The sequence below is a fragment of the Hyperolius riggenbachi genome, chromosome 4, assembly GCF_040937935.1.
Source record: "Hyperolius riggenbachi isolate aHypRig1 chromosome 4, aHypRig1.pri, whole genome shotgun sequence".
Classification (NCBI taxonomy): Eukaryota; Metazoa; Chordata; class Amphibia; order Anura; family Hyperoliidae; genus Hyperolius; species Hyperolius riggenbachi.
The window spans coordinates 107,792,779-107,820,149 of NC_090649.1; the positions used below are offsets into that span (position 1 = coordinate 107,792,779).

At 43.9% G+C, this 27,371-nt stretch overlaps 1 protein-coding gene across 2 annotated transcripts in view; it reads right to left on the reverse strand.

Moving 5' to 3' along the window:
* LOC137571380 (ephrin type-A receptor 3-like) overlaps positions 1-27,371 on the reverse strand; it is a 356,736-nt gene that overhangs the window by 112,799 nt on the left and 216,566 nt on the right. For both annotated transcript variants that reach the window (XM_068280382.1, XM_068280383.1), the window contains 2 exons: positions 20,562-20,687; positions 14,324-14,509 (listed from right to left, as the gene is read on the reverse strand). In XM_068280382.1, the coding sequence (XP_068136483.1) occupies positions 14,324-14,509; positions 20,562-20,687 (312 nt within the window). The remainder of the gene's footprint in view (positions 1-14,323; positions 14,510-20,561; positions 20,688-27,371) is intronic.

The window sequence follows — 27,371 nt, forward strand, 5'->3', positions numbered from 1 at the left end:
TGGGGTACAGTCTCTAATCTCTGTAAACGTCGACGTCACACAAAAGCTCACCGGGGCTACATATCGCTCTCCAGGTTTACAAAGCCTACATGACACGCATGCCTACATCGCTTCTACAAAGTGTGCACATTGTATACTCAATGCAGGAGCTGCATTTATACCATGTGTTACGTTAATTGCATGACGTGTTTACAAAGTAACATATATCCTGTAAACTTTACTTGTATTGTAACCACATGTGAAGCTTAAAAATGGAACTGTACTAAAAATAACTTAATTAATACATTTGTTTGTTTTTGTTTTTACAATATTATGTTAAAAAATAAACAATTCAGTGTTTGCCTGCTGTATCTTTCCTTACCTTTTCCTAACGCTGATTTATATTCTTAAATTATCACAAGTGGTCAGGGCCGGATTTACCATAAGGCACTGTAGGCACATGCCTACAGGCGTCTGATGATAGAGAGGTGGCTTACTACCCTCCCCGAACGCCTCCCTCCCTCCTTCCCTGTGCAGAGTCCTGAGCAGAGCGTAAATTAGAGGTTACTCACCCGGGTCTCTGCATTTCACTGATGAGATCTTCCTTCAGCCGGGGCACCTCTAGCTACTTAATTCTTAGAGTACCTCTGGCTACCTAATACTAAGGGGCACCTGTACCTATGACGGGCAAGGGAAGTAAGGGAGAAGTGACAGCTGGGACAGCCAGCAAACTTGCAGTGCAATTCGGTGGGGGTATGTAGGTTCATGGAGGGCAAAGTCAAGGATGCCAGGACATATGTGCCTATAGGCTCTTGTGATGTAAATCCGGGCCTGAAAGTGGTGATATCTTAACTGCTGGCTGGTGCAGCTCTGCAGGATGTTTATTTACTAAGTGCTGCGAAGCCAGTAGAAAAAAAACACCTGGTGTCCCAGAATGCTCTGCGAGGAGAATTCTACATAGTTAAACAGCCTAGTCTGTGACTTCACTGGGAAGGCGGGGCTACATGTACCAGTACAGTATTTAGCAATATGTAAATATTGGTGTTTCTGATAATAAACTCAGGATAATGATCTGAAGACCAGACCCGATACCCAGATTGAAAAATCCAACTGTGATCAACATGATTGGCTGACTGTGACCAAACGGTCAGGAACCAATGAAACTGGCTCCTGACCAGTGCACAGTGGGCTGTAGCAATGACATAGCAGGGTGAATGGCGAGAGCGACAAGACCACCCGGCGTGAGCAGCTGAAATCTACGCCCTGGCAGGGATAACAGCTCCCAAACAGGGTGTAGATTTCAATTAGCGAAGTCCAGAACCGGTTAATTTACTACATTATACAGTATATCACTACAATGTCTCGGAATTTAGTGAATATACCCCATATATTTCCCCAAAATGTATAATTTTATTTTATTTTTTTTAAATCTGATCTCATCTGGCTAAATAATTTAAGGCAGAATGAATGTAGGGAAAAAGCTAATTTTCTAAATTATTCTAATGGACCTGCAACATTTTAGAAATAAATGTACTCCTTTTTATTGAATGGCACAGCGTCAATCTTTTATTAGTCTAACCTGGAGGACACACATTCCCCTTGCGCACTCAGCCTGTGCCACTGACGGAATCATTCCCTTTCTGCAAATATTCTTATGCATTTACAGTCACTCAAATAAAAAAAGGTGTCCTAATTGAACAAAAAAAATCAGGCCATTATTATACATTAACAAAATGAAAATGGTCACTGAATATTTGGCTGTGATTCCTCTAATGACCATTTCCAGTAACTTTTTATATCTACTTAGAAAAGAACTAAAGTCTTTCTTTTCTCTGCACTGTATCCCTACTTACAGAAGTTCAAAGTCAAATTCTGCACAAAATGTGGTTTCTCTCAAAGTCTCACCAAAACCCGTCTGTCTGCCAGTGATGAGCACGAAATCCTCATAAGGGTAATTTTGCGTCGTATTTTGCAATTACGGTATAATGCAAAATTGTAAAGTGAAACTTCAGGAAAAATAGTAATTGTTTTCATGCGTAGTCAGGAAACATATGGTAATTTTGCCTAATTTTCATGTCATTTCATGCTAACTTTACAGATTAATAGCAAAGCCTCTATACATGCTGTTGTCACTGCAATTGTGACATATGTTAAAAGGAAGAGTGAGAACAAGTAAACAAAAAAAATCAAAAAAACTTTGCAGTTTTTGAGATAATCAATTTTGAAAATAGTTTTTAAATTGAAATTTTTCTGAGTTTAAAAACTATTTTTTCATTGCATTTTCAAAACCGATTATCTCAAAAACTTTAAAGTCTTTTTGAAAAATTGTTCACACTCTTCCCCTTAACATATGTAGCAATGGTTTGTTTGTCCACTTCCTGCTTTCATGAAAGCAGACATATTGTTAACATCCTGTGATTTCAAATGAGATCTCTGCCGTGGAAGTCACCTGACACAGCTGAGGGATCAAATTTAAACTTGTGATTAGACACAGATGATGGGGAATTAGACAGGCTAAATTCTCTAAATACATACAGGGTGCATTTCTGTATGTTTTCCTTCTGTCCTGTGAAAGAGTTCAGGTCCACTTTAAATGTAGCTTAACCTTTTTGGGACCGCCTCTATTAGATCCTATGCCGCACTTGTGGTTGCTATAGCCTGATGCGGCATAGGATCTACGCCACCTACCGTTTCCTCTCCCGATGCAATCGTGCGCACCCAAGAGGGGAGATTAAGCTGTCATATGACAGCTGACATCTCCCCACAGTGATCAGAAGCCATTGCGTATGGCTTCTGATTATGTGATCCCTATGATCGCCGGCGGATCATAGTGATCACTGTGACAGCTGCGGCGGTAGGAGGGGAAGAAGAGGATCCACTCACCTCCCTGCCGTTCCCACGACGATCGGCGCTCCCCTCCGCTCTGGCCGGCATCCCCATTCGCTCTGACGTCAGTGCCGAGCGGCAGTATAAGCAGGGATGCCGGCGAGAGCGAAGGGGTCCACAGTAGGTCATTGGCAGTACTGGAGCCTGGGAGGTGAGTAAAGGCTGCTGCATACTGGGGGGATACCTGGCCAAAGAGGGGACACTATGCCCAGCAAGCCCCTGCAGGGATCTGGCTGCCTGAACCCCCCAAACGCGCCCCCGCATGAAAATTTGCCTGGACCTTAAGGGGGGTTAGAATGCTGGTCCCCAAAGGATTAAATCCCCTTGAGGTCAACTAAGCTCATGCATCTACTTACACAGCAGCCATACAAATGTATAACTTTGACTTCCTTTGATAATCTTCTGCAATCATAGCCCCCTGAGATTAATCTTCTCAGATACCTTATTAGTGATGGGCTAAACATCAAATTTTAGGTTTGTGAACTTCGAAAACGAATTTTCGCAAAAGTTTGCGAATCTGGCGAATCTGCAAACTGCCATAGACTGCAATGGGCAGACAAATTGTAAAACCTATAGGCAGGGCCGGCCTTTGACCTGAGCGACCTGTGCGATCGCTCAGGGCGCCGGCTTCCAGGGGGCGCTCCTGCCGCCTGGCCGCATGTAGCTGGCTGTGTCCGTTTCGCTCCGCCCCCCCCCCCCGTGCGGCCACCGTGATGGAGGGGGGAGCCGCGGGGAGAGCAGCCCGTCCTCTCCCTCCCTCCTCTCCGGGCGCTCTCCGTGCTCCCCCTGCAGAGTGCAGACTGCAGCAGTGAGAACAACTCACCTCCCTGGTTCCGATCGCCGGCGCCTCTCACTTGCCGCTGGTCTCCTCTTGTACATTGTCACTGATGCACAATAAACTTCCTGCTTAACAGGAAGTTTACTGTGTATCAGTGTCAATGTACAAGAGGAGACCAGCGGCAAGTGATACACCGTGAGAGGCGCCGGCGTTCGGAACCAGGGAGGTGAGTTGTTCTCTCTGCAGTCTGCAGCAGCATCGGAGGGGGGAGCACGGAGGGTGGCCCGGAGAGGAAGGGAGGGAGAGGTCGGGCTGCCCTCCCCGCGGCTCCCCCTCCAGTATGAGGGGAGGGGAGCACCTACCTACCTACCTAATCTATACTGGGGGCACCTACCTATCTAGCCTGTACTGGGGGGGCAGCTACCTATCTAATCTATACTGGGGGGCAGGCAGCTACCTATCTAATCTATACTGGGGGCAGCTACCTATCTAACCTATACTGGGGGGGGCAGCTACCTATCTAATCTATACTGGGGGCACCTACCTATCTAACCTATACTGGGGGGGGGGGCAGCTACCTATCTAATCTATACTGGGGGCACCTACCTATCTAACCTATACTGGGGGCACCTACCTATCTAACCTATACTGGAGGGGCAGCTACCTATCTAACTTATACTGGGGGCAGCTACCTATCTAACCTATACTGGGGGCACCTACCTATCTAATCTATACTGGGGGCAGCTACCTATCTAACCTATGCTGGGGGCAGCTACCTATCTAACCTATGCTGGGGGCAGCTACTTATCTAATCTATACTGGGGGCAGCTACCTATCTAACCTATACTGGGGGCAGCTACCTATCTAACCTATACTGGGGGGGGGGGGGGGCAGCTACCTATCTAACCTATACTGGGGGGGGGGGCAGCTACCTATCTAATCTATACTGGGGGGGCAGCTACCTATCTAATCTATACTGGGGCAGCAGCTACCTATCTAATCTATACTGGGGCAGCAGCTACCTATCTAATCTATACTGGGGGCAGCAGCTACCTATCTAATCTATACTGGGGGCAGCAGCTACCTATCTAATCTATACTGGGGGCAGCAGCTACCTATCTAATCTATACTGGGGGCAGCTACCTATCTAACCTATACTGGGGGGGGGGGGGCAGCTACCTATCTAATCTATACTGGGGGCAGCTACCTATCTAACCTTTACTGTAGGCAGATCCCCCCTTTAGTGTATATAGGCTTAGGCTACTAGTCTTACAGTCGCAGATCCCCTTTTAGTGTATTTAGGCAGCAGATCCCCCCCCCATTAGTGTATGTGTGTGGTGCGCTCACACGCGAAGAGGATGAATTTGGGGGGGGCACCAAAATCTGGTTCTGCTCAGGGCGCTGTGAAACCTAAGGCCGGCCCTGCCTATAGGGACTGTTTCTGGCCACAAAAATGATGAAAAAGTTGTGTAAGGGGCCTAACTAATATCTGGACTGTGCCATGCCGGAGGGGAATCCATGACAAAAGCCCTACCAAAAATTACGTTGTTGATGCAGAGTCGGGTTTTAATCTCTAAAGGGCATAAATCACAGTACATGCCTAAATTTGTGGAATTAATTGCTTTAAAACATCTGGCATACATACACAGCGACAGTGCAGTTTCTAGGCTAAAATGCACCCAGGGCAAGGGTGTAAAAATTGCGCCCCCCCCGGACCCCTCCCCCCGGAGCAAGGTATGGGTGCCCGCAGTATAGGTTTGCCAGGTCTAGTTGCACTTAGTATAGGTCCCCCCAGTATAGGTAGCCAAGAATAGGTACCCAGTATAGGTAGCCAGCTATAGGTCCCCCCAGTATAGGTAGCCAGGCATAGGTGAGCCAGTATAGTTGCCCCCACTATAGGTTAGCCAGGTAGGTGCCTCCAGTATAGGTAGCCAGTATAGTTGCCCCAGTATAGGTTAGATAGGCAGGCGCCCTCGGTATAAGTTAGATAGGTAGGTGCCCCAGTACAGGTTAGCTAGGTGGGTGCCTCTAATATAGGTAGCCAGAATAGTTGCCCCCAGCATAGGTTAGATAGGTAGGTGCCCCCAGTATAGGTTATTTAGGTAGGTGTCTCCAATATAGGTAGCCAGTATAGTTGCCACCTGTATAGGCTAGCTAGGTAGGTATGTGCCCCCAATACAGGTTAGATAAGTGCCCCCAGTATAGGTTAGATAGGTAGCTGCCCCCCCAGTATAGGTTAGATAGGTAGCTGCCCCCCAGTATAGGTTAGATAGGTAGGTGCCCCCCAGTATAGGTTAGATTAGGTAGCTCCCCCCCAGTATAGGCTAGATTAGACAGGTGCCCCCCAGTATAGGTTAGATAGGTAGCTGCCCCCCAGTATAGGTTAGATTAGGTAGCTGCCCCCCAGTATAGGTTAGATTAGGTAGGTAGCTGCCCCCCAGTGTAGGTTAGATAGGTAGCTGCCCCCCAGTGTAGGTTAGATTAGGTAGGTGCCCCCCCAGTATAGGTTAGATAGGTAGCTGCCCCCCAGTGTAGGTTAATTAGGTAGGTGCCCCCCCAGTATAGGTTAGATAGGTAGCTGCCCCACAGTGTTGGTTAGATAGGTAGCTGCCCCCCAGTGTAGGTTAGATTAGGTAGCTGCCCCTCAGTGTAGGTTAGATAGGTAGCTGCCCCCCAGTGTAGGTTAGATTAGGTAGGTGCCCCCCAGTATAGGTTAGATAGGTAGCTGCCCCACAGTGTTGGTTAGATAGGTAGTTGCCCCCCAGTGTAGGTTAGATTAGGTAGGTGCCCCCTAGTGTAGGTTACATTAGGTAGCTGCCCCCCAGTATAGGTTAGATAGGTAGCTGCCCCCCAGTGTAGGTTAGATTAGGTAGGTGCCCCCCCCCCAGTATAGGATAGATTAGGTAGCTGCCCCTCAGCGTAGGTTAGATTAGGTAGGTGCCCCCCAGCGTAAGTTAGATAGGTAGCTGTCCCCCATAATGGAGGGGGGAGCCGGAGCCGCGGGGAGGGCAGCCCGACCTCTCCCTTCCTCTCCTGGGCCGCCCTCCGGGCTCCCCCCTCAGACGCATACTCAGGCAGGAAGCGCCGCTGTGTACAACTCACCTCCCTGGCTCCAAGCGCTGCTATCTCGCCGCCGGTCTTTTCCTCTCTGCCTACACGCTGATACACACTCTGCTTCCGGCAGCGAGTGTATCAGCGTGAATACACAGAGGAGACCTGCGGCGAGAGAGCAGCGCTTGGAGCCAGAGAGGTGATTTGTAAACAGCGGCGCTTCCTGCCTGAGTATGCGTCTGAGGGGGGAGCACGGAGGGCGGCACAGGAGAGGGAGGGAGAGGGAGAGCTGCCCTCCCCGCGGCTCCGGCTCCCCCCTCCATTACAGCGCCAACCTCCCAACAGCGCCCAGGGCGGCGGCACACACCGCACGGCCCAAGAAATGGGAATGCACAGCGATAAAGTAGTGTAAGGGTAATGCCTGGTTCACACTGACAGATAAAACGTTGCGTTTAACGCACCGCAAACAAATAAAGAGGTTTAGTGATAATGTCAGGTGAGCAAATCATTGTATTTACTAGTTGACACCTCCAGATCATAAATATTAGTCCTCTCATCAGCAGTCTTTGTGTAGTGGTGTGTAGTGTCCGCCGCGCTTGTGCGCTAGTTCTCAGGAGTGCTTGCGATTGCGGTTTTCCAGCCCCTACGGTCGGCCTGAAACTTTTCAATGACAGTTAAGTGATAAAAAAAACACTGATTCTGCACTGAGGCCTTATACAGGGGGTAGTAGTGGATACTAGATGCCAGTAGTGTAAGTGAAGGATTATTGGGTTATGGTCACTGCACTACTAGGACCAGTAGACCTATCTTCAACAGCTAACTTGTGCACTGGACACAGAACAACAATACAAAAGCAGGAAAAACAATTTACTTGCCTAAGAAGGGCTTAGCTGTTCAGGACAATGTGATAGCAGCAAGAATCTGCACTGAAGACACAGAACACAGGCCTACCTAACGCTCTCCCTGTCAGCAGCACACTCTCCCTGATTTGCTTAGCACAGCAGCCACAGTCAAAGTATAAAATGGCAGCTGTGCTGACTTTCTGATAGGTGGTGGGGGCGGTCCAGGTGGGAGGGATAGCTGATTGGCTGCCATGTGGCTACTGACTCTGACTCACGCCATGTGTTCACCTGAGGGAGCGAACACCCTTTGTTCACTGCACACTATTTGCCGGCAGAACAGTTCGGCCCATGTCTATACCTTATTTTATTTGGATATTTGGATCTTGAAAACAGCATATCCCCACCTTTAACACTCACATTTACTCCACTTGGTCCTCAGTCTCTTCCCTCTTTCATCTTTTTGTTGGCTATTAGATAGAACATTATGACTGATCATTGCAGGCTCCCAAGATGAGGTGAGTGATGACCCCAGAGGGGGAAAGGAGGAGGACATGGAAGGGTGCAGGAGGTGGACACAAGGGGGACATGGGGGACAGTAGGTGTGCACGGAGGGGGACAGGAGTAGGCCACAAATGAGACAGGAAGAGGACACAAGGGGGACATGTGGTGGACACAAGGGGGAAAGGAGGAGGACACAAGGGGGACAGGAGGAGGACACAAGGGGGACATGGGGGACAGTAGGTGTGCACGGAGGGGGACAGGAGTAGGCCACTAACAGGACAGGAAGAGGACACAAGGGGGACAGAAGGTGAACACCAAGAGGGACAGGAGGAGGACACCAAGGGGGACAGGAGATCGATACGAAGGGGGAGTAGGAAATACAGGGGGACAGGAGGAGGACACAAAAATTGAGGGGAGAACATCTACAAGATGCCCCTAGACCATAGACACACTAGATTTTATATACCTTTTTTTTCCTGTTTTTTGCCCTCTAAACCTAGGTGCGTCTTATAGTCCAGAACATCCTCTAGTCCGATAAATACGGTACACGGCAAATACCAATAACTTCTTGATCTATCTTCTATTTTTTACCTTCTCACTTTGCAATGTATTTATAATCAGGTCACCTAGTTGAAAATACACACACACATTGTGCCTCCACTTGGGCTTAACATTTCAAGAAAGTAACATTAGCTAAATATGATTCTACTGTTAAGGATCAAAGTGTAAACACCGTACACGAGTTATCTCATGCACCGACAATTATATCCAATAAGCTGTTGCCCACGTGCACACGTACATCTTCTCCAGGGACCGTTGTGTAATCTTGCCATTTTCTCCCCAGTGGGGGCAAACAGTTAAACCCATCATTCCTCAGTTGTTCTGTCTGTAACCCCAGTGTCAATTAAATATTGATTTTGTAATACGCTCTCTAAGTACCTGGCACTATGCCGCAGTATTGGAGAAGCAGCAGAGGCGTGTGCCTGTGTCTGATCAAAGCCACAGAGGAGCATAATCCGTTTACTAAACCATCACAGTTATGACTGGCATAGGAGGGTAATGTGGATATCAATCAAATCACAGTGCTTTCCAGTAACGCAACAATCTCCCTGTCATAATGATGCGCCAGAATGTTGTGTTCATCTAGAGACAAGCTGCATGGAAAATCTTGGCTGCGCACAAATACGGGATGAAAATCTCTGTCTGGATCAGACGTTCAGCTAATTTATAATGCAGAGGTCACACAGGTGAGCTCTCCAATGGTTTAATGCAGGCTGAAGTATTGGCTTTCCTGAAATAGAATCATCTGTGTCAATTCACTGGGGTGTCATCTGCAATTTCACCCTCCTACTTGCCGTGCCTTCATTATTACCTGAGGGTTCCCAAGCCTAGTGAGGTCAAGGTGGGGGAAAGCAGGCATGACTCGCCAGTCCATACAGGAGGAGGAGAGATGAAGGTCATGTGTAGAGAAAGGAGGCTTGGTAGCAATGGCGTAGCTAAGGAGCTGTGGGCCCCGATGCAAGTTTTACATTGGGGCCCCCCAAGCACTCTATACATAACAATTGATATGGCGCACCAAAACCTGCCAATGGCAACTACAGTGTCAGAGGTGCAAGAAGGGGATGGGGAACAGCTTGTTAATGATTACTACTATTCAAAATATCTATAGAAGTGATTATTATGAGCACAGGATCAATAGAGAGCTAATGTTGAAGTTGAGGGAGGGCCCCTTGGGGCCCCTGTGGCCCAAGGGCCCCGATGCGGCCGCAACCTCTGCACCCCTTATTGCTACGCCCCTGCTTGGTAGTAACTTGGAAATATGTAAGGAGATGTGTTAAAGAGAATCTGTATTGTTAAAATCGCACAAAAGTAAACATGCCAGTGCGTTAGGGGACATCTCCTATTACCCTCTGTCACAATTTTTCCGCTCCTCGCCGCATTAAAAGTGGTTAAAAACAGTTTTAAAAAGTTTGTTTATAAACAAACAAAATAGCCACCAAAACAGGAAGTAGATTGATGTACAGCATGTCCACACATAGAAAATACATCCATACACAAGCAGCCTGTATACACCCTTCCTTTTGTATCTCAAGAGATCATTGTGTGTTTCTTTCCCCCTTCTGCTCTCATGCACTGAAGTTTCAGGCTGCTCTTTTCTTCCTGCAAACAGCTTTGCCCTTGTCTGTAATTCCTCAGTATGTGAAAGCCCAGCCAGCTCAGAGGACGATTTATCCAGCTTGTAAAAGATAAGAGAGAAGAGAGAAGCTGCTCTAATCTAAATAATACACAGGCAGTGTGCAGAGAGGGGCCTGGAGGGGGAAGATGCATCGCAGAACCACAACACTGAAGAACTTGGTAGCCTTCCAGACACAGGCTGACAAGTCTGACAAGAGAGAGATAAGTTGATTTATTACAGAGACTGTGATAGTAGAAAGTGCTGCAGTTAGCCAGAACACATTAGAATAGCTTTTGGAACTTGTAGGATGATAAAAAACAAGATGCAATTTTTGTTACGGAGTCTCTTTAAGAGTATAGACTGTACAGAGCTCTGTAGGTTGGAGTTAGAAGTCTGAACTGCATCCTCTCTGGTTAATGAGCAGCTCCTTAAAGGGAACCGAGCACCAAATAAGAAGATATATAAAATGAACCTTCCCATATGAAAGGTGCCACTTGGAGGGGGGGGGGGGGGGGGGTAGTCGGAGTGATTCGTATTACTTACTTACCTAATGAGGATTGCTCCTCTGGTTTTGGGATCCACCATTCACCACCTTCCCCAGGGAGAGACTGCAGCTGCGGCTCTGAATGCCACAATGCATGCCAAGTGATGTAGACTGTCTATGTGATTACAACTCCTGGCAGGGAGGCCCATGACACTGCTAGGAGCTTGAATCTACAGCACCCCACAGTCTCACTCTCTACCTGGAGATGATGAGAAATCCCATATGGATGGGGGAGCAGAGGAGCAGCCCACATAAGTCAGTAGGGCAGATCACTGTACCTCCCCTCCCCCCCGCACACTCTATTACAGACCTCCCTTATGGGGAGATATATTGTCATATTTAAGTGCTGAGACAGCTTGAGATAAGCTTTTACTGCAGGCAAGTTCAAAAGGTCATTATTTCGACTTTGTTTTTTAGCTTAAAATACAGAGCTTGCTTTTCAAAACTGTCCCTGGGACAGAATGATGCAATGGTATAAAATGGTATAAATGCTATATAACTGAAAATAAAAATATGAGACTATTTTCTTTGATATTGTTGTTCTATTAATTATCTGTACTACACATGCAATTCATTATATATGGTTGTTTTTTTGCTAACCAGCCCACAATCCTCACCGATGTACGCTGTAGAGTGTTCCTAAAATGTAGTCAGCACTATATAAAGGCATAATTATAACATCAGTATTCAGTAGCACAATCTTACTTTAGTTGTTGTAACACTCCTTGCAAAGAAATAAAAATCATGAAAAAAAAAAAAAAAAATTCCAACAGCAATGAAATAATCCCTTTTCATTTTCTTGCCTCTGGAAAAATGAAACTGGAGTGATTTTTGCTCTGCTCATTACCTGTGTTCTTCCACCTTGTATAAATGAGCCCTAATTTGCCTCTAAATCTTGGGTGGTAAAACTTCTTTATCACTCATCAATGTAATTCATTTCCACCAAACTGAACTGGCTGCATTCCCATTTGCATTTCTATTGTGCAGCCTACCCTGACACTAAACCGTAGCCCCGGGCAACTGCAGGACGAGACCTGTTCATCAGGAACATTCTCTCTATAAATATTCTTCCTGCAGTCTTTCCCCTTGTTAGTGCGTCTATAACTCAGCACCCCTTTAGGTCACAACGGTGTCACCAGTCTCTTTCCAGCCTGAGGCAAAGATAATGATGGAGTCTTCTCTAATGCTCATAAAAGCCTGCATGAACTTGGCTCTCCCTCCCTACGGTAAATATTAGGAATGCAATGCCACAGTTCAATAGCTGATCACTTTGTACAAGACACTTATCAGCGATGAAGTGATTCTGATTGTGACGTATGAAAGAGTAACTCCAGGCAACATGCATTTGTACCATTTACCCCCCAAGGCCACTATCACCAACTGCCCCTTGACCAACAGCAAACCCCCCATCAGCCTCAGCAGCACTAAATTACCTCCCCAGTCATCACTGAGTCGCGCATATTGTGATGTAACAAACTTTCCAGTCCCTCCACAGCTCTGACAGGTTGGAGCTGAGTGGGAGTCGGACTCGAAAAGCGGCTGGTGGTGACGGTGAGTGACAGCTCAAGTCATCACAGCGCTGTGCGTTCATCCCCAATTCCCAGACACTTGCCTGACCACTGCAGTTCCCATGTTTGGCAGCTTTACTACATGAGTGTACCAGCCTGCTGCCCGCCTCTTGTTTCCTGGTGCTTTAGGCCATGGCAACTTGTGGACTTGCCCAAAATCCAGCCATGGCAACATGTGAAATCAGTCAGCGGGAGGACAGAAATATTTGGAGACAGCTGAGTAAACAGTGCAACATTTAACCTCCTTGCCGGTTGTCCCGAGCTCGGGGTAACTTGCGTAGGAGGATTGCTCTGGCCGTGCTGGGCCGATTTTCGCAATTTTTTTTCCTACACACAGCTAGCAAATTGCTAGCTGCGTGTAGTACGCGATCGCCGCTGCTACCCGCCAATTCACCGCTACCCGCCATGCCGAGCCGAGCCCTCCCCCCCCCAGACCCCTGCGCAGAGCCTGGCCAATCAGTGCCAGGCAGCGCTGAGGGGTGGATCGTGATTCCCTCTGAGGTCCCGACTTCCATGACGTCGGTGACGTCATCCCGTCCCGTCGCCATGGCGACGGGGGACGCCTTGCAGGAAATCCCGTTCTGAACAGGATTTCCTGCTTGTGCAGATCGCCGGAGGCGATCGGAGTGGGTGGGGGGATGCCGTTGCTCAGCGGCTATCATGTAGCTAGCGCTAGGCTAGCTACATGATTTAAAAAATAAAATTAAAAAAAGTGCTGCGCTGCCCCCTTGCCGCAATTATTGGAACGGCAAGGGGGTTAAGAAGCAGCAGACAGGTTGATGACAATGTAAAGTGTTCAGCAACAGCTTGCAGTAGGTTGACATGATAAAGCCAGTAGTATCCAGCTATCAAATTGCCAGAAGCCAAGCACCTGCTACTTGTAGCTGTCATTTCTATTGCAGGAGACCTTAGCACTGCTATTTTATAAGGTTTCTCTGACACCCAATTTCCATTTATTATCGATATTAACATGAAAGCATATGGAGCCCCCAAACATCCAGGCAGAATACAACTTTTCTTTTCTGGAAAAATTCAGTGCTAATGGAAAATGATTTCAGTGCTAATGGAAACGTGGACCTAACAAGGCCCCGCATACAGTTGGTGACAAAAGTGGGAAGGCTACTGTTTGCTCAGAGTGGAACCAATGAGATATGTCCAGTGATGGTTTACAAATAGCTGGTCCCTGGCTACTCTGAACCCATCCAGACACAATTCCTGTTATGTTTGGATATGCTGGGATCAAAAGTTCATGTCATCTATAGAATAACAGATTGCCTCCATGACAGCTTGACCTTCTGCACACAATACACAACTCATCCGACCTACTTTACCTAATTTCAGCCAAAGAAAACTATTTTACATTTTTTTCATGTTAAAGTGATGGCAAGGTGAAAATGAACTGATGAGATAAACAATTATATTTATCCTCCTACTCCTAAAAATGACTTTTTTTTTAGATATATCATGATTTTTTTTTACATTTACAAACTAGGTTGAGCGTTTTACCGTCTCTAATCAGTGGCAGCCTATTAAGTGTCCCAGGGTTAGCATTAGGTCAATAGTTCATGTATTTTATCTCTCCCTGCCCTCAGAAGTTGTATTCTGCCAGGAAAACTTTTATGGCTGTAATTTGCTTATCAGTGATGTTTACTAAATCCCGAAAAGGTACAAACAAGACAGAAGCTGTCACTTCCATGTCTAGAAATTAAGTAAAGTAAAACAGCCTGTTTATTAATAGGTTGTGCACTGTACATACACCTGCTTATCTCATTGTGTCACATATTGGCTTGGGTACACTTTAAATGAAAATGTAAATAATGTTTAAATATTTTTTACTAAAACTCCATAATGTCAGGTGTTGGTAACATTGAGTGATACAAAATAGGCAGATTTCATGACATACAAAGGTAGTCACATGTCCGTGTCATCAGAATGTGCCACCACCACATGTCATCAGCTTGTGCATATTTCATTATTAGAGAGTAAAACAATGCTTACACTTGGTGACGACTCCTTCCAGCCGGATGATATTCGGATGGTCAAACTGGCCCATGATACTGGCCTCTCCCAAGAAGTCTCTCCTTTGCCTTTCAGCATAGCCGACCTTCAGACTCTTTATTGCCACACAGATCTCTCTCTTGCTTGGGAGCTTCAACCATCCGCTGCACACCTCCCCAAACTCACCTGAACAGGAAGTAACAGAGTGACAGGCTTAGACTAGACGACACTACACGAAAGTCAATGTAGTACTATATCATTACAGTCATAGTGTATGTAATGTTAGGATGGAAGTGACATATCAGAAGTCTTGGTGACCCTTCATTGTTATATGGCTCTGAAGAGCTTCAGTTCTGGTCTCAGACACAACAATTTTTATCACTGCATTTACTCGGAGGCATATTAATCCATGCCTTGCACTGATGAGAAGCAGTCACCCTGAAACAGATGTATGCATGTTGGATTACAATGGTTCTATAAAATGAATAGGTCATTGGCACACTTTGTACTCCAGCCATAATCGGGATGTGTGTCAGGTTTTAGGGGCAAAATAGGATGATTTTCATATTCAGTAATGATGCCTCATAGGAGATATTTTTTGTTAACATAAAGCTTTATAATTGCAAATACCTTCTGTTTTAAGAAGACAAACTTATATTTAGGATAACTTTTTCAATAAGAAGACTTGTTGGTGCCTTTAAGCCAATGACACTATCCTAGTGGTTCTGGGTCACTGTGCTACTTACTGTACGTATTCATAAGTATCTACACAATATTTACCTTTTTGAAACATATACCATATTTCCCCAAAAATAAGACAAGGTCTTACATTAATTTTTATTCCAAATGATCTTTTAGGGTTTATTTTCAGAGAGTGTCGTATTTTTTCATAAACAACAATCAACGTTTATTCTTGAACAAAAAAAACAAAAACAAACTTAACATTTATTCAGATAAACTCATGTCACCATATTCTGGAACGACATCTTAAATCTCCAAATCCTGAATTCTATCATGAATTTCTTGTGACTATTACCTTTTCCAAGTATTGTACAACTATTTACATTTACCATTTTGCAATTATTTTGGAATGATCTGCCTTCCTTGGGGAACAGCCTATCTTTACACCATAGCTGCATGGACACCATTCAAATTTACTTTTTTATGACCTGTAACTAGGGCTTATTAGGGGAAGAGCTTTTTATGCTAGGGCATTATTATTATTATTTCCCTTTTCATACTCACCTTTTCTAAATTCTAGTTATCTAAAAAAATTACTGCAAAAGTTCAACATTTTGTAATATTTTGAGAAGTCATTCATAAAAATTAACTCTTACAATACAAACTTTTTTCAGGTAGTTTTGAAGAAATCTTTACTGTCTTCCTCCACTAGCTGTTCTATTACTTAAAGAGAATCTGTACTCTAATATTCTTACACTAAAAAGCACACCATTCTATTCCTTATTTTCTCCTGTGCCCCTCTGTGCTGTTTCTGCCACTCTCTGCTGCAATCCTGGCTTGTAACTAACAGTTTTAGGCAGTGTTTACAAACAAACTAACCAGCTTGTCATAGGCTCACATAAACAGAGTGTGTGAGTCATACAGAGTGTGCAGGGGGCCTGCAGAGGGTGTGTATCGCTTCTATCCAATCACAAGCAGCCCTGCACATTCCACTCATTCAAGCCTTAGCCCGACAGACACGACAGAGGAAAGGAGATAAGATTTATTACAGAGACAGTGCAATTAGGAAAGGCTGCAGTAAGCCAGAGCACATTAGAACAGGCATAGGAACTTATAGGATAGAAGAACTAAGGCTGAAAAATGTATTACAGAGTCTCTTTAAATATATGCCAAAATAATGCAGTACTCTAGCAAAGGATAAGAAAGTAATAAGTAAAATAAGCTTCTTACACTCTTTTAGATTGTAAGCTCACAAGGGCAGTGCTCTGCTCTCACCTTTGCGTGTCTTGGAATTTGTTATGCATTTTTTATCTTACAGTTTGTCTACAGTGTCTATATTTGGTGTATGTTGGCACGTTATATAAGTCAACAATAATAGTATACAATGAAATTGTTTTTGTAGTTTTTTTCTTTTGAAGTAGCCATGAGCACATCACACAGTTATTCACTTGATGAGGAATGTCTCTGAACTTACATAAGAGAACACATTAATACAGGTTGAGAACCCCAGACTTACTGGAAACACAAGCTACTTTTAAAGCCCTCTTTCAATAAAACATATAGAATTGGAAGAGCTCCAGTGTAATATAACCACTAATAGACACTAGAAAGTGGCTTTAAAAGATGCATTTATCTCTGTACAATTAAAATGCAATTACAGTCTGGTTTAACATATTCTGTCCCCCTATTCCTGCCCAGATTGTTATCTCACCTGATTTCATCCACAATGTCATTGGTCTATGATCTGTCCAAAATTCACAACTGTGCTCCCCCTAGGTTAAAGTGCGCTTAGTGAGGGGAGCTGCCATATTGTGAATTTGCCTCATAATCTGTACAGAGAAAACTATGTAAGAGGGGGAAAAGGGCAGCCTGTTTCTCAGGATTGATGTAGCTGTCCCCATCTATCACCCAGATAACCTCCCTGCTTTGTTGTTTAAAGTGTACCAGAGATGTTGGCATAAAAAGATTTGATACTTACCCGGGGCTTCCTCCAGCCCCATGAGCAACGATGCGCACCACGACGTCCTCCCAAGTGCCTCCGTTCAGCCGAAATCACTCCCGGTAATCCTCTTTCGGGGAGGCTCACAATTTGTCAGGTGGGGCTTGAGCCCGGGTAAGCTGCAGTGTAGCGCCGCCACTGAAAGTAACCTCTATTAACCATTTCAGGCACTTTTTTCAACAGGATCCTTTTATCAGTAGTTATAATTGTGTGACAAGCATTTTAAAGACATATGTTGGACTATTTTCTTTTAATTTTACAACACCGTACAGTGAGCAGTGGTGTGCTGCGCAGAATAGCAATTATCATCCAATCACGTGTAACCAATGATCATCTCTTTCTAAACCGCTGACTGGCTTTGTGAACTCTGTTAAAGGGGAACTTCAGCCGAAACAAACTGTCATTAAGTTACATTAGTTATGTTAATTAAAATAGATGGGCAATATAATCTCTTACCAACCCTATTTTAAAAGAACAGGCAAATGTTTGTGATTTCATGGGGACAGCCATCTTTTTGGTTGAAAGGAGGTGACAGGGAGCAGGAGACACCGTTCTAACTGTCCTGTGTCCAGATCACCCCTCCCAGCTGTGCGCGCTAGGCTTCAAATCTCAAATTCAAAATTAAAAAAATTGCACAAAAACAGCAAAACAAGAACAACAACATCAGAAGTCCCAGCATGCTTTGCACAGTATCAGCGGGAAAATGCCCGGGCAGTTTTCTTCTGTGCAGCTAAAAATGAGGTTGGGTAAGAAAAACAAAGTTCTGATGCTGTGAAACACCAAGCCTTTTCAGTGCTTCTGACTAGATTTTTAGTCTGGAGGTTCACTTTAAGTTTGCTTTGCCAATTGTTAACACACAATAAAACACAAGGGGGGGGGGGGGGGGGGGGGGAAGGCTGAACTAATAATGAAAATAACCCTGAGTAAACAAATGATAGTTATTGTAGTGCATCATTTTCTGGAGGGATGTTAGCCATAAATACTCTCTCTTTTATTTTATTCTGTCCACTTGCAGAAAGTGCTGTGCAGAACGAGAGCTTTACCTATCTGCTCATGTGATCAGCTCGATGCGAGAAAAACATCTGAGGTTTTAGTAAAATCACCAGTCCATCCAGACATACTAGACGGCTACTGTGACAACATATACGCAATACCAGCAGGCTGGTTACACACACAGCTCTCCCTCTAAATACTGCAGAAATAAGTATTTTCTTCTCTTCTCCCAGAACGTGCTGTGCTTTGAGTGTACGGAATTTTATACTCTAGAGTACACAGCGTTCAAGAGGGCAAGTTTCCTGCATTTACCTCTCCTGCGCAGAATTTAGAAACTGAACCATTAAAATGTTATTAGGGAGCTTTTAGTATCAAAGTCACGGAGTTGGGACTTGTTCTTTTCCCACTTCAATGAGAAGAAAGATCTCGGCAATGAATGGGTAATGGACAGAGCAGCAGTAATCAGGTCTGTACTCTCTACAAAGGTACTTAAGCCCCTTCTATGGAAAGAAGAAACTAATGTGATTGGGGATGTTACTGATCAAAAGCCCACTCTGAGCCCACTCTGATGAGGGATGATGCACTGGAAGAAAAGCTACTCAAAAGGAGGGTCTATAATGGAAGAAGGCATTTGGAGATCAAAAGCATTGAATATTACTGCATCATACCAATAAAGACTGATGAAGACTAGTAGATAGATAGATAGATAGATAGATAGATAGATAGATAGATAGATTTATGATAGAGCACACATTTTATGAATAATACTGCACTTGCTGTCATTGTACCATAAAATGGAAGCAGCCTTACAATTGATTTTTAAAGTCCAACTCTGTGCAGACATATTAAAGAGGAACTGTAAGGCCGGGTTTCCACTGCTGCAAATACCGGCCGATTCCCTGCCCACGAATTCGGATGGATTACAGCAGCCTACAGAAGTCTGAGAGCCAACCGAATTCGTGGCCGAGGAAAAATCTGAGGCCCTGCAGCATAATTTCGTCCGTAGCTGTCCGAATCCCATAGCCGTGCATAGCGCAGCTAGAGGGATTCGGCTGCGAGAGGCAGCAGTTGTGCCGGCATCGCGTCTCGCAAGACGCATGCCGCCGCACAAATGGAAACGAAGGATTGCATTTCATCCCAATCAGTAGCTGATACCCTCTTTTACATGAGAAATCTTTACTTTTTCTCAAATAGATCATCAGGGGGGATTGTATGACTGATACTGGGGTGAAACCCCTCCCACAGGTCCTGACATCACAGTTTCCTGTCTGTAAACCTTGTTGCATTGTGGGAAATAAAGCCTGTTTCTAACTGCTAAGCAATCATTACCTTCTCTCTGTGCATATGTACAGTATATATATGAAAAAAAAAAACATTTTAGCCTATCACAATGTTAGATGTGGCTATAAATAATAATGGCAGTTGGTGCTGTCTAGTTTTTTTCTTGCCTGCCAGTAGTAAATATGATGACTTACAGGCTTATTGTGGACCAAACAACATGAATTAATTGAATGGCGAATATCAATCATTTCTCGATCTCTCTTCTATTTCTTTAACTTTTCACTTTGCAAGGTTGCTGCCCCCCCCCCCCCCCTTTTCGCTAAAGTTCATCTTTAAAGAGAACCTGTACTGAGTAAAATTATTTAAAATAAACACATGAGGTAACTTCAAATGAACATTATATAGTTACCTTGCCATCAGTTCCTCTCAGAAGCTCACCATTTTCTTCTTACAGTGATCCCTTCCATTTCTGACAACATTTTGTCAGAACTGAAATATATCAGTTGCTGCCAGTTATATATCAGTTGCTGTCAGTTACAGCTGAGAGGAGAACTGATGTGTCCATGTTTCCCTATGGCTCAAGTGGGCGATGTTACAGTTTAACTGTGTGCTGACCAGGAAGCTGTTATGGGGTAATAGCCATTTTCAAAATGGAGGACGGAGAATTCTATTGATCACAGTGGACAAACAGGACGCAGGAGAGGAAAAATAGATTGAGGAGTAGACTACACGGGAGGTAAGTATGACTTGTGTATGCTTATTTTGACTTTTAATTTTCAGTATAGGTTTTCTTTAAGCAGTATGCCCTCCTACTGCCCAAAGACAGTAATGATATTTACTCCTAAAGCTGGCTACTTGTGGTTATGTTGCAGTAAAAGACTAGTCATGTGACCATTCAGCCTGGGTCCTCCGTGTCTCATCCAGGAAGTGGATCACTGCATGTTAATGCCAAGGATGCTGCATCTCATTCATCTTGATAGAGACGCTAAAGCAATGATATGTACTGTTACCAAAGTCCATGGAGCTCGAGACTGGAAAGTCACATGACCAATCATGTGCTACTGGATTTATGGAAAAAGCTGGCTTTTTGGGATACCAATTCTGGTATGAAAGGGTTGGGGCTGCCTAGCTAGAATAAATAATCTTTTATCCTTCAAAATAAAACTGTAGCTAGTGTGTTATTCTTTAGTCTTTGGATAGAAAATTGAGAGGTTAGGACTTTCCCAAACTGTTATTACTGTGTGTGCCAGTTGATGTGATTTCCTATAATTTCTCATCCCTTACCTGCACCAATCACTCGCTCTATGCGTATGTTGGAGGCGTCAATCTCTTTGGCAAAGTCTCGTACAGCCTGGTTGGGGTCCTCGTATGTGTGCGGGTGGATATAGGTTCTACTCCCCGGCAGCTTCACTAGCAACACAAAAACATGTAGGTTAAATGGAGCATAAAAACATACATATTTCTCCTTACAAAGGCAGCAGAATACCCCAGCATTTCATACTATATAACTCATTAGTAAAGTATGTCATGTAGCATAAAGTACGTATTTGGCCCTTTAGTGAGCTGGGATTCTCTGCTATTCTGTCCTGATGTCTTCTGAGCTGGTACTGATGTTGCAGGAATGTGTGTGGTTACTAAAGTTAAAGCCTACTCTGAAAGTGGTGTCTGATTGGTAGACAGACAGTGGTGTAGGAACAGGGGCTGCAGAGGTTGTCACTCCAGTCAAATCAAATCAATTAATTTTCCAGTTTTTCAATGAAAAAGATCAATTGTATATGAAATCGAGAAGAAGAAACAAGAAGAAACAATCAATTTTTGCTGTGATATTTATAAAATCTGATCAGATGTGTTGGAAAAATCAGATAGAAAAATATAAAAACCCGAAAGATTTATTTGATCATTTGTTTGATATTTTTTGAGAAAACTATAATTGATGATTTTTTTTTTCTTTTTGATTATGTGATCAAGCAGAAAAATCGATCAGATTTTTCTGGTTGAGTGTCCCCCCACCCTCCCAGAAAAATTAAATCACATATGGCCACCTTTATAGTGGAAAAGCTGATTTATATGCATTGTTCACTTTTGAACTTTATTTAACTCACCTTTGACAATACCCCAGTTTAGGGGCAAAACATGTAGGGTCATTTTATTTGTGTTTAAGTTTAGGAGTCAGCAACCACACAAATGGGCTCTAGTAGGTGTTCATTAATGTAAATACAGTTGCTTCCTCAATCTTTGTTTATCCATAGCACATATCAGTCACACTATATGTCATTTATTATAAAGCGATAGGAACCATTGTTTTACAATGAATATAAAAAAAGTTATGTTTTAGCCTATTTCACCAAACCTGCAAATTGGCTCTTTAGCTAGGGGATCCACCCTCTAGTTGTGGTCAATTTTATAGTGCTAACAATGACCACTATGGGTGCTTTGCTTAGCGGTAATCCATAGCAAATTGTACCTTACTATATGATCAGACATTTGTCACCACTTCTATCTTTTAGAAGCAGGGTGGGGGGGGGGGATTAATTACTGTGTTGGGGTGCCACAGTACGAAATGCTCCTGGGGTCAGTGTACTACTGTGGACAGAAAGAAATGGTAGACATCAAGCCAATAGTGCCATCTTCCATTTAAGGCCTCCTTGTTAGCTGTACCTAAAAGGCTTACAGACATTTCTTAGGACGTCCTTACATCACATCACCTCTTTCCCTCCCTGGATCAGACTTCCAGGAGTCATACAAGCAGCAGCACACGCAGCTGCCTCTTTTCCATGAACAGCTGGAGGCAGTGAATTCACCACCTGGCAGCTGTTACCATCCATTGGCTGGGCCCTTGCTAGCGCTGTGCATGAGCGATGGACAGGCAGCCCCCATGGAGCTGCATTTGAGCACGGCGGTTGCCGAGCTCAGACGCAACATGAGAAGTCAATTGTGACATGTACAGTGTTACAGAATGCTGCCATTCGGTTGCATGTAATCGCAGCCAAATAGCGCTTGTGGCCGGGCGGCTGAACTTCGACAAACAAGCAGTTCAGCTATCTGTGGAAAAGAGGCCTTACTGACACAAGAGACAATTCTAAAAAAAATGGATTGGCACTACAAGCGAAGATAATCTAACTTAGCTAAAGTAGAGGCTGGTCATGCATATTTAAAGAACTATCCACTGGAAATACATATTTGATATTTACTTTACTTTGTACAAATTACAACAACCAACAATATTAACCTATACAAAAAGTTCTAAAAATAAATCTAGGTTAGTGTAAAATGAAACAACACAAATGTCTTTTATTTACCACTTTAATGACTTTAACAAGAGGAAAATAATGCTTATAGCAAGGTGACACTTTAAAAAATTAAAATCATATAGTAAACTTCTTAGATCTATTCATCTAGTCAGTAACATGGAGGAGGAAATGACAGTAGGCAGGTTATTGGAGTCCTTTTCCCTTGTACATGGCATGAGCCTGACAGCTTAAGCCTCTCCCAGAATCCTCTGTTCTTGTCAAGTGTCAGCCCTCTTTTATCTATACTGGGTGTTAATGCAAGCAATCCAATTACTCTTAAAAGTGCCTCTTCCGCACATGGCACTTCAGCATGAACCTCGGTCTTATCTAATCACACAAAAGGGCTACGGTCTTCCAGAAGGTTCAGCAAGAAGAAAGATGTCTCCTTTACACCTCCCAATGTTGTCATGTGTGGAAAATGTGTATATCGACAGTCACGAAGCAAATAGGAGCTCTTTGAGATCAAAACTGGCTCTGCCCCTGTGACTCCTAATACGTGATACGCAGCAAAGATCTAAGGTGGTGCTTGAAGCAATTCATCTGTTCTAAGCAGTTTCCAAAAAAAGAGAGGAAGAGATGTGAAGGTTCCTTCTAGAGGAGAGATAATATTTCTTTCTCCTCTGACCTCCAGAAGGTCAGTGCAGAGATAATAATGGCATCATTTTCTGAACATTTCATAAGAAAAACTTTCAAAAGCACGTGAAGAGAGCAAATTATTTAAGATTTTATTTTACAGAGATTTTATTTTTCCTACTAATAAACACAACTCAGGACACAATATAGATTTTCAAATAAGGCATAATAAAACAATGTTAGGCACAAAGTTATGACATAACAGAGGTGTGTATGCACTACATGTCCATACATTAAAGGATGACTCCACCCAAAATTATTATTTCAAATTTAAAGCTGAATTCTTTAAGCATGGCATGTGCCAAGTCCCAGCAAACACAGGAAATATTGCTACAAAAATAAGCTTAGATACGGCAAGAAACAGGGCTCTATTACTGTTCAACTCTTTCTTTTTTTCTGTATGTCCTGGACTGCCAGAGACATGGAAGCACCAAGGCAGTCCAGAACACACCCCCTCCCACAAGGAGTGTGAGGGAGTCACGACCTGCATTGTGTCATCAGACTAGGTTGCATAGCTACAGCATCTCAGAAGGGACTGCAGGCCATGGCCATGAATGACATCAAAATTACAGACGGGTAAAAAAATTCAATCTGCAGCCTCTTTACACAGGAATCAGCATTTTCATCAATAGAAATGGAACTCTGTATTTGGCTTATTGAATTTGGGAAATGCCCATCGAATGAATTATTAATTAAACTGTAGCTCCAGAATCCAATTGGATCTGTGCAAAGCTTCATTCCCACTGATGCAAATTCCAGGCCAGCTCCTCCTGACCAAACAGAATTTGCATATTTGTCAAAGTTCTTTCTCCTCACTGGTCACAATGTAGTAATACTGCCTTACAGATTATTGTATTAGATGATTAGCACTGACTTTAACTCATGTGGTTCTAACTGCAACCTCCATATGATTCTACTCGCATTCTCACACCCAGAACTACTGAAATATCACTTACAAATCATAATTTGGCTCTATTGTGTTTCAGGGTTCCTTTCTTGCTCTATTTACTCATAAATATTGTTCAACAGAGGCTACAAAGATCAGGCAAATAACACACTCTCATTATTTGACACAGCTTAGCACAATGGTAGCCACAGTGGGTCTAATTTATAAAAACTGAGCCACAAGTAAAATAAATACGTACACTGTAGAGTATTGTTGCACTCGGCACTCAAATTTGGTCTTGAGGGGTTTTTTTAAAAGGAAAGGGGAATCCACTGCATCAGTGTATATTGCATGTTCACACTCCGAAATAGCCTGTATGGTGGCCTTATGGGACTAACGTAGTGACGTGCAGCCGGTAAACGGACTGGCAGAAAAACACTTGAAAAATTCACTGTACAAAAAGACAGACCGGGCACGGTCACTTGATGCGTTTTATTTCCTCTGTGGCCATATAAATAGCTTATCTTCGTGCAGATGATAAAACATATATGCCATACAATAACAGAACAGTCAAACCTTGATACTGCTGGTGCTGGAGTGTTGGGGATAATGGTGACCAGGGAAGAGAGAGGACGGCACAACAGCCGCTTCACGCCCGACTGACGCTTGCTCACGTGTGTGTCCTGTGTTTCATTAAAGCAAAGGAGGAAATATTCCTCCATATGTCTCCATAGATATGCAGTTCTATCCGCCAGTCTTTTTAATGGGGTTCTAGTTAGCGGGGGTCTTTTTGAAGGGGTCTTTTCTCCCCATATGTAAGGTTAGTAATCAGAGGTTTTATTATCATATATGTTCTGTTATTGTATGGCATATATGTTTTATCATCTGCACGAAGATAAGCTATTTATATGGCCACAGAGGAAATAAAACGCATCAAGTGACAGTGCCCGGTCTGTCTTTTTGTACAGTGAATTTTACAAGTAAAATAAAGCTTCTTCTTCCAGCAGTTAATTAGACGTTGCTTTCATTATCAGTTTGATTTCTAAATACAGCTCTTCATCTTCAGAACATACAGAGCCTTATAGATGAACACATAGGGCTTGATTCACAAAGCGGTGCAAACACTTTGCACGCCTGTGAAAACCCCTTTATCACGCCTAAACTTAGTTTAGGCATGATAAGAAGAAACTCGCGCAAATTTTCCGCGCGCAACCGCGCACGCGCGCGCGCAGCGGCCCCCGCTTCGCGCGAAGCTCCCATTAAGCCCTATGGGACTTTGCGCGAGTTAGAGCACAAAGCGGTGATAACTTTGCTGGTGCAAAGGTTATCACGCCTAAAGTCTTTTAGGCGTGATAACTGAGTTATCACCGCTTTGTGAATCGAGCCCATAGATTGTAAGCTCACAAGGGCAGGGCTCACTCACCCGTTTGCTGTACATTTAGTCATCATGTTGCATTTGTCACTGTAATTACTATGTCTAATAATTCTGTACCAATGTCTATATTTGGTGTACACCATTGTCTGTATTATTATGTACCTCATGTTTGTTTCTTACTTTGTACAGCACCGCAGGATAAGTTGGCGCTTTATAAATTAATAATAATAATTATAAACATCCTTATTATGCCAATAATACCAACTGGAAGATCTGCAATATCATTGCTTAAAGTAGATGTTAAAATGAATCTGAACTCATAACTTCATCTCAGCTATAAAAGATAAGCACCAGCATAGTGATATAAAAGTGACACAGCTGATACAAATCCTGCAATAAATCTGCACTGTTTATACTTTTTGCTTTCATGGACGCAAACATATTGTTAACATTTTGTGTCTACAAATGAGCACTCTGCCATGGCAGTCAGGTGACACAGCCAGGGCCGGGTCTAGTAACAATGGGGCCCCCAGGCAAAATAAATCCAGGGCCCCCCTAAGAGACACCTCTAGACCAGAAAGCGGCATAAGGGGCCCTTTTTTACAGCCAAATTTCCCCCCCAGGGCCCCTGAGCCGGTTGCTGTCCCCCACCGCCCAAACACCACCCAACGTAACTGTGTTCCCTGGGGCCCCTACAGAGCCTTCGGCAGAGTAGTTTCTCACCCATTCTGGTGGGCTTGCTCCTCTGTCAGTCCATGGCTCCATGCACTTCCTGACTTCATCCTTACAGGGGCGCATCTCCTCTGTGACCCAACGCATGTTATTATACAATATCTTGCCCCAGGTCACAGAGAAGATGCAGCCAGTGGTGGAAGTGCATAGAGCCATGGATTGACAGAGGAGCACATTTGTTGGGACAGGTGAGATTCTACGCTGCCAAATACTCTGTACTGGCCCCAGGAAGCAACAGTTAAGTTGGAGGAGACTCCTGCGGGGGAGAAGGGAGGCAAGAGGCTCTGGTGCCCTGGCGCAATTGCCCCCTTTGCCTCTATGGTAGTGCTGGCCCTGGACACAGCTAAAGGATCAAATTATAAACTATAAAACAGTATCCAACAGTATCCAGATCTAGAATAAAATATTTTCTAGATCTGAGAAGTAATGTGGTTGGTGGCTATGGCCAATTAATACAGTTTTAAGTATTATATCAGTAGCAGTGATATAATTATTATTATTTTTTATTTATATAGCGCCAACATATTCCGCAGCGCTTTACAAAGCACAATAAGACGACAAGGGGAACATAGATACAACTAACAAATATACAGCAGAGTTCCAAGCAGCACAAATATTGTTACAAAAACAGTAAACATTAGGAGGATGACCCTGCCCTTGCGAGCTTACAATCTAATGGGTAGTGGGGGACACACTAGGTAAGGGGGTGGAGGATGGATGAGGCAGTGATTCTTTGCCTCTGATTACATTGTGACCAATAAGTAAATAAAGGGCTATAGAATGTTATAAGCTTGTCTGAAAAGGTGTGTTTTAAGAGTGCGTTTGAAGATGTCCAGGTTTGGAGCATGACGTACAGGCTGTGGAAGAGAGTTCCAGATAAGGGCTGATGCTCGTGTAAAGTCCTGGATGCGAGCATGAGAGGAGGTGATCAGCTTAGAGGCCAGGAGAATTTCTTGAGAGGAGCGAAGGTTGCGGGAGGGACAATATCTTGAGATTAGTGAGGAGATGTATGGAGGAGACAACTCGTGGAGGGCTTTGTATGTTAGAGTCAGGAGTTTGAGCTGGATCCTCTGGGTAATGGGTAACCAGTGGAGAGAACGGCACAGTGGGGCTGCATCGGAAGAGCGTGTGGAAAGGTGAATGAGGCGGGCCGCTGCATTTAGAAGATATTGGAAAGG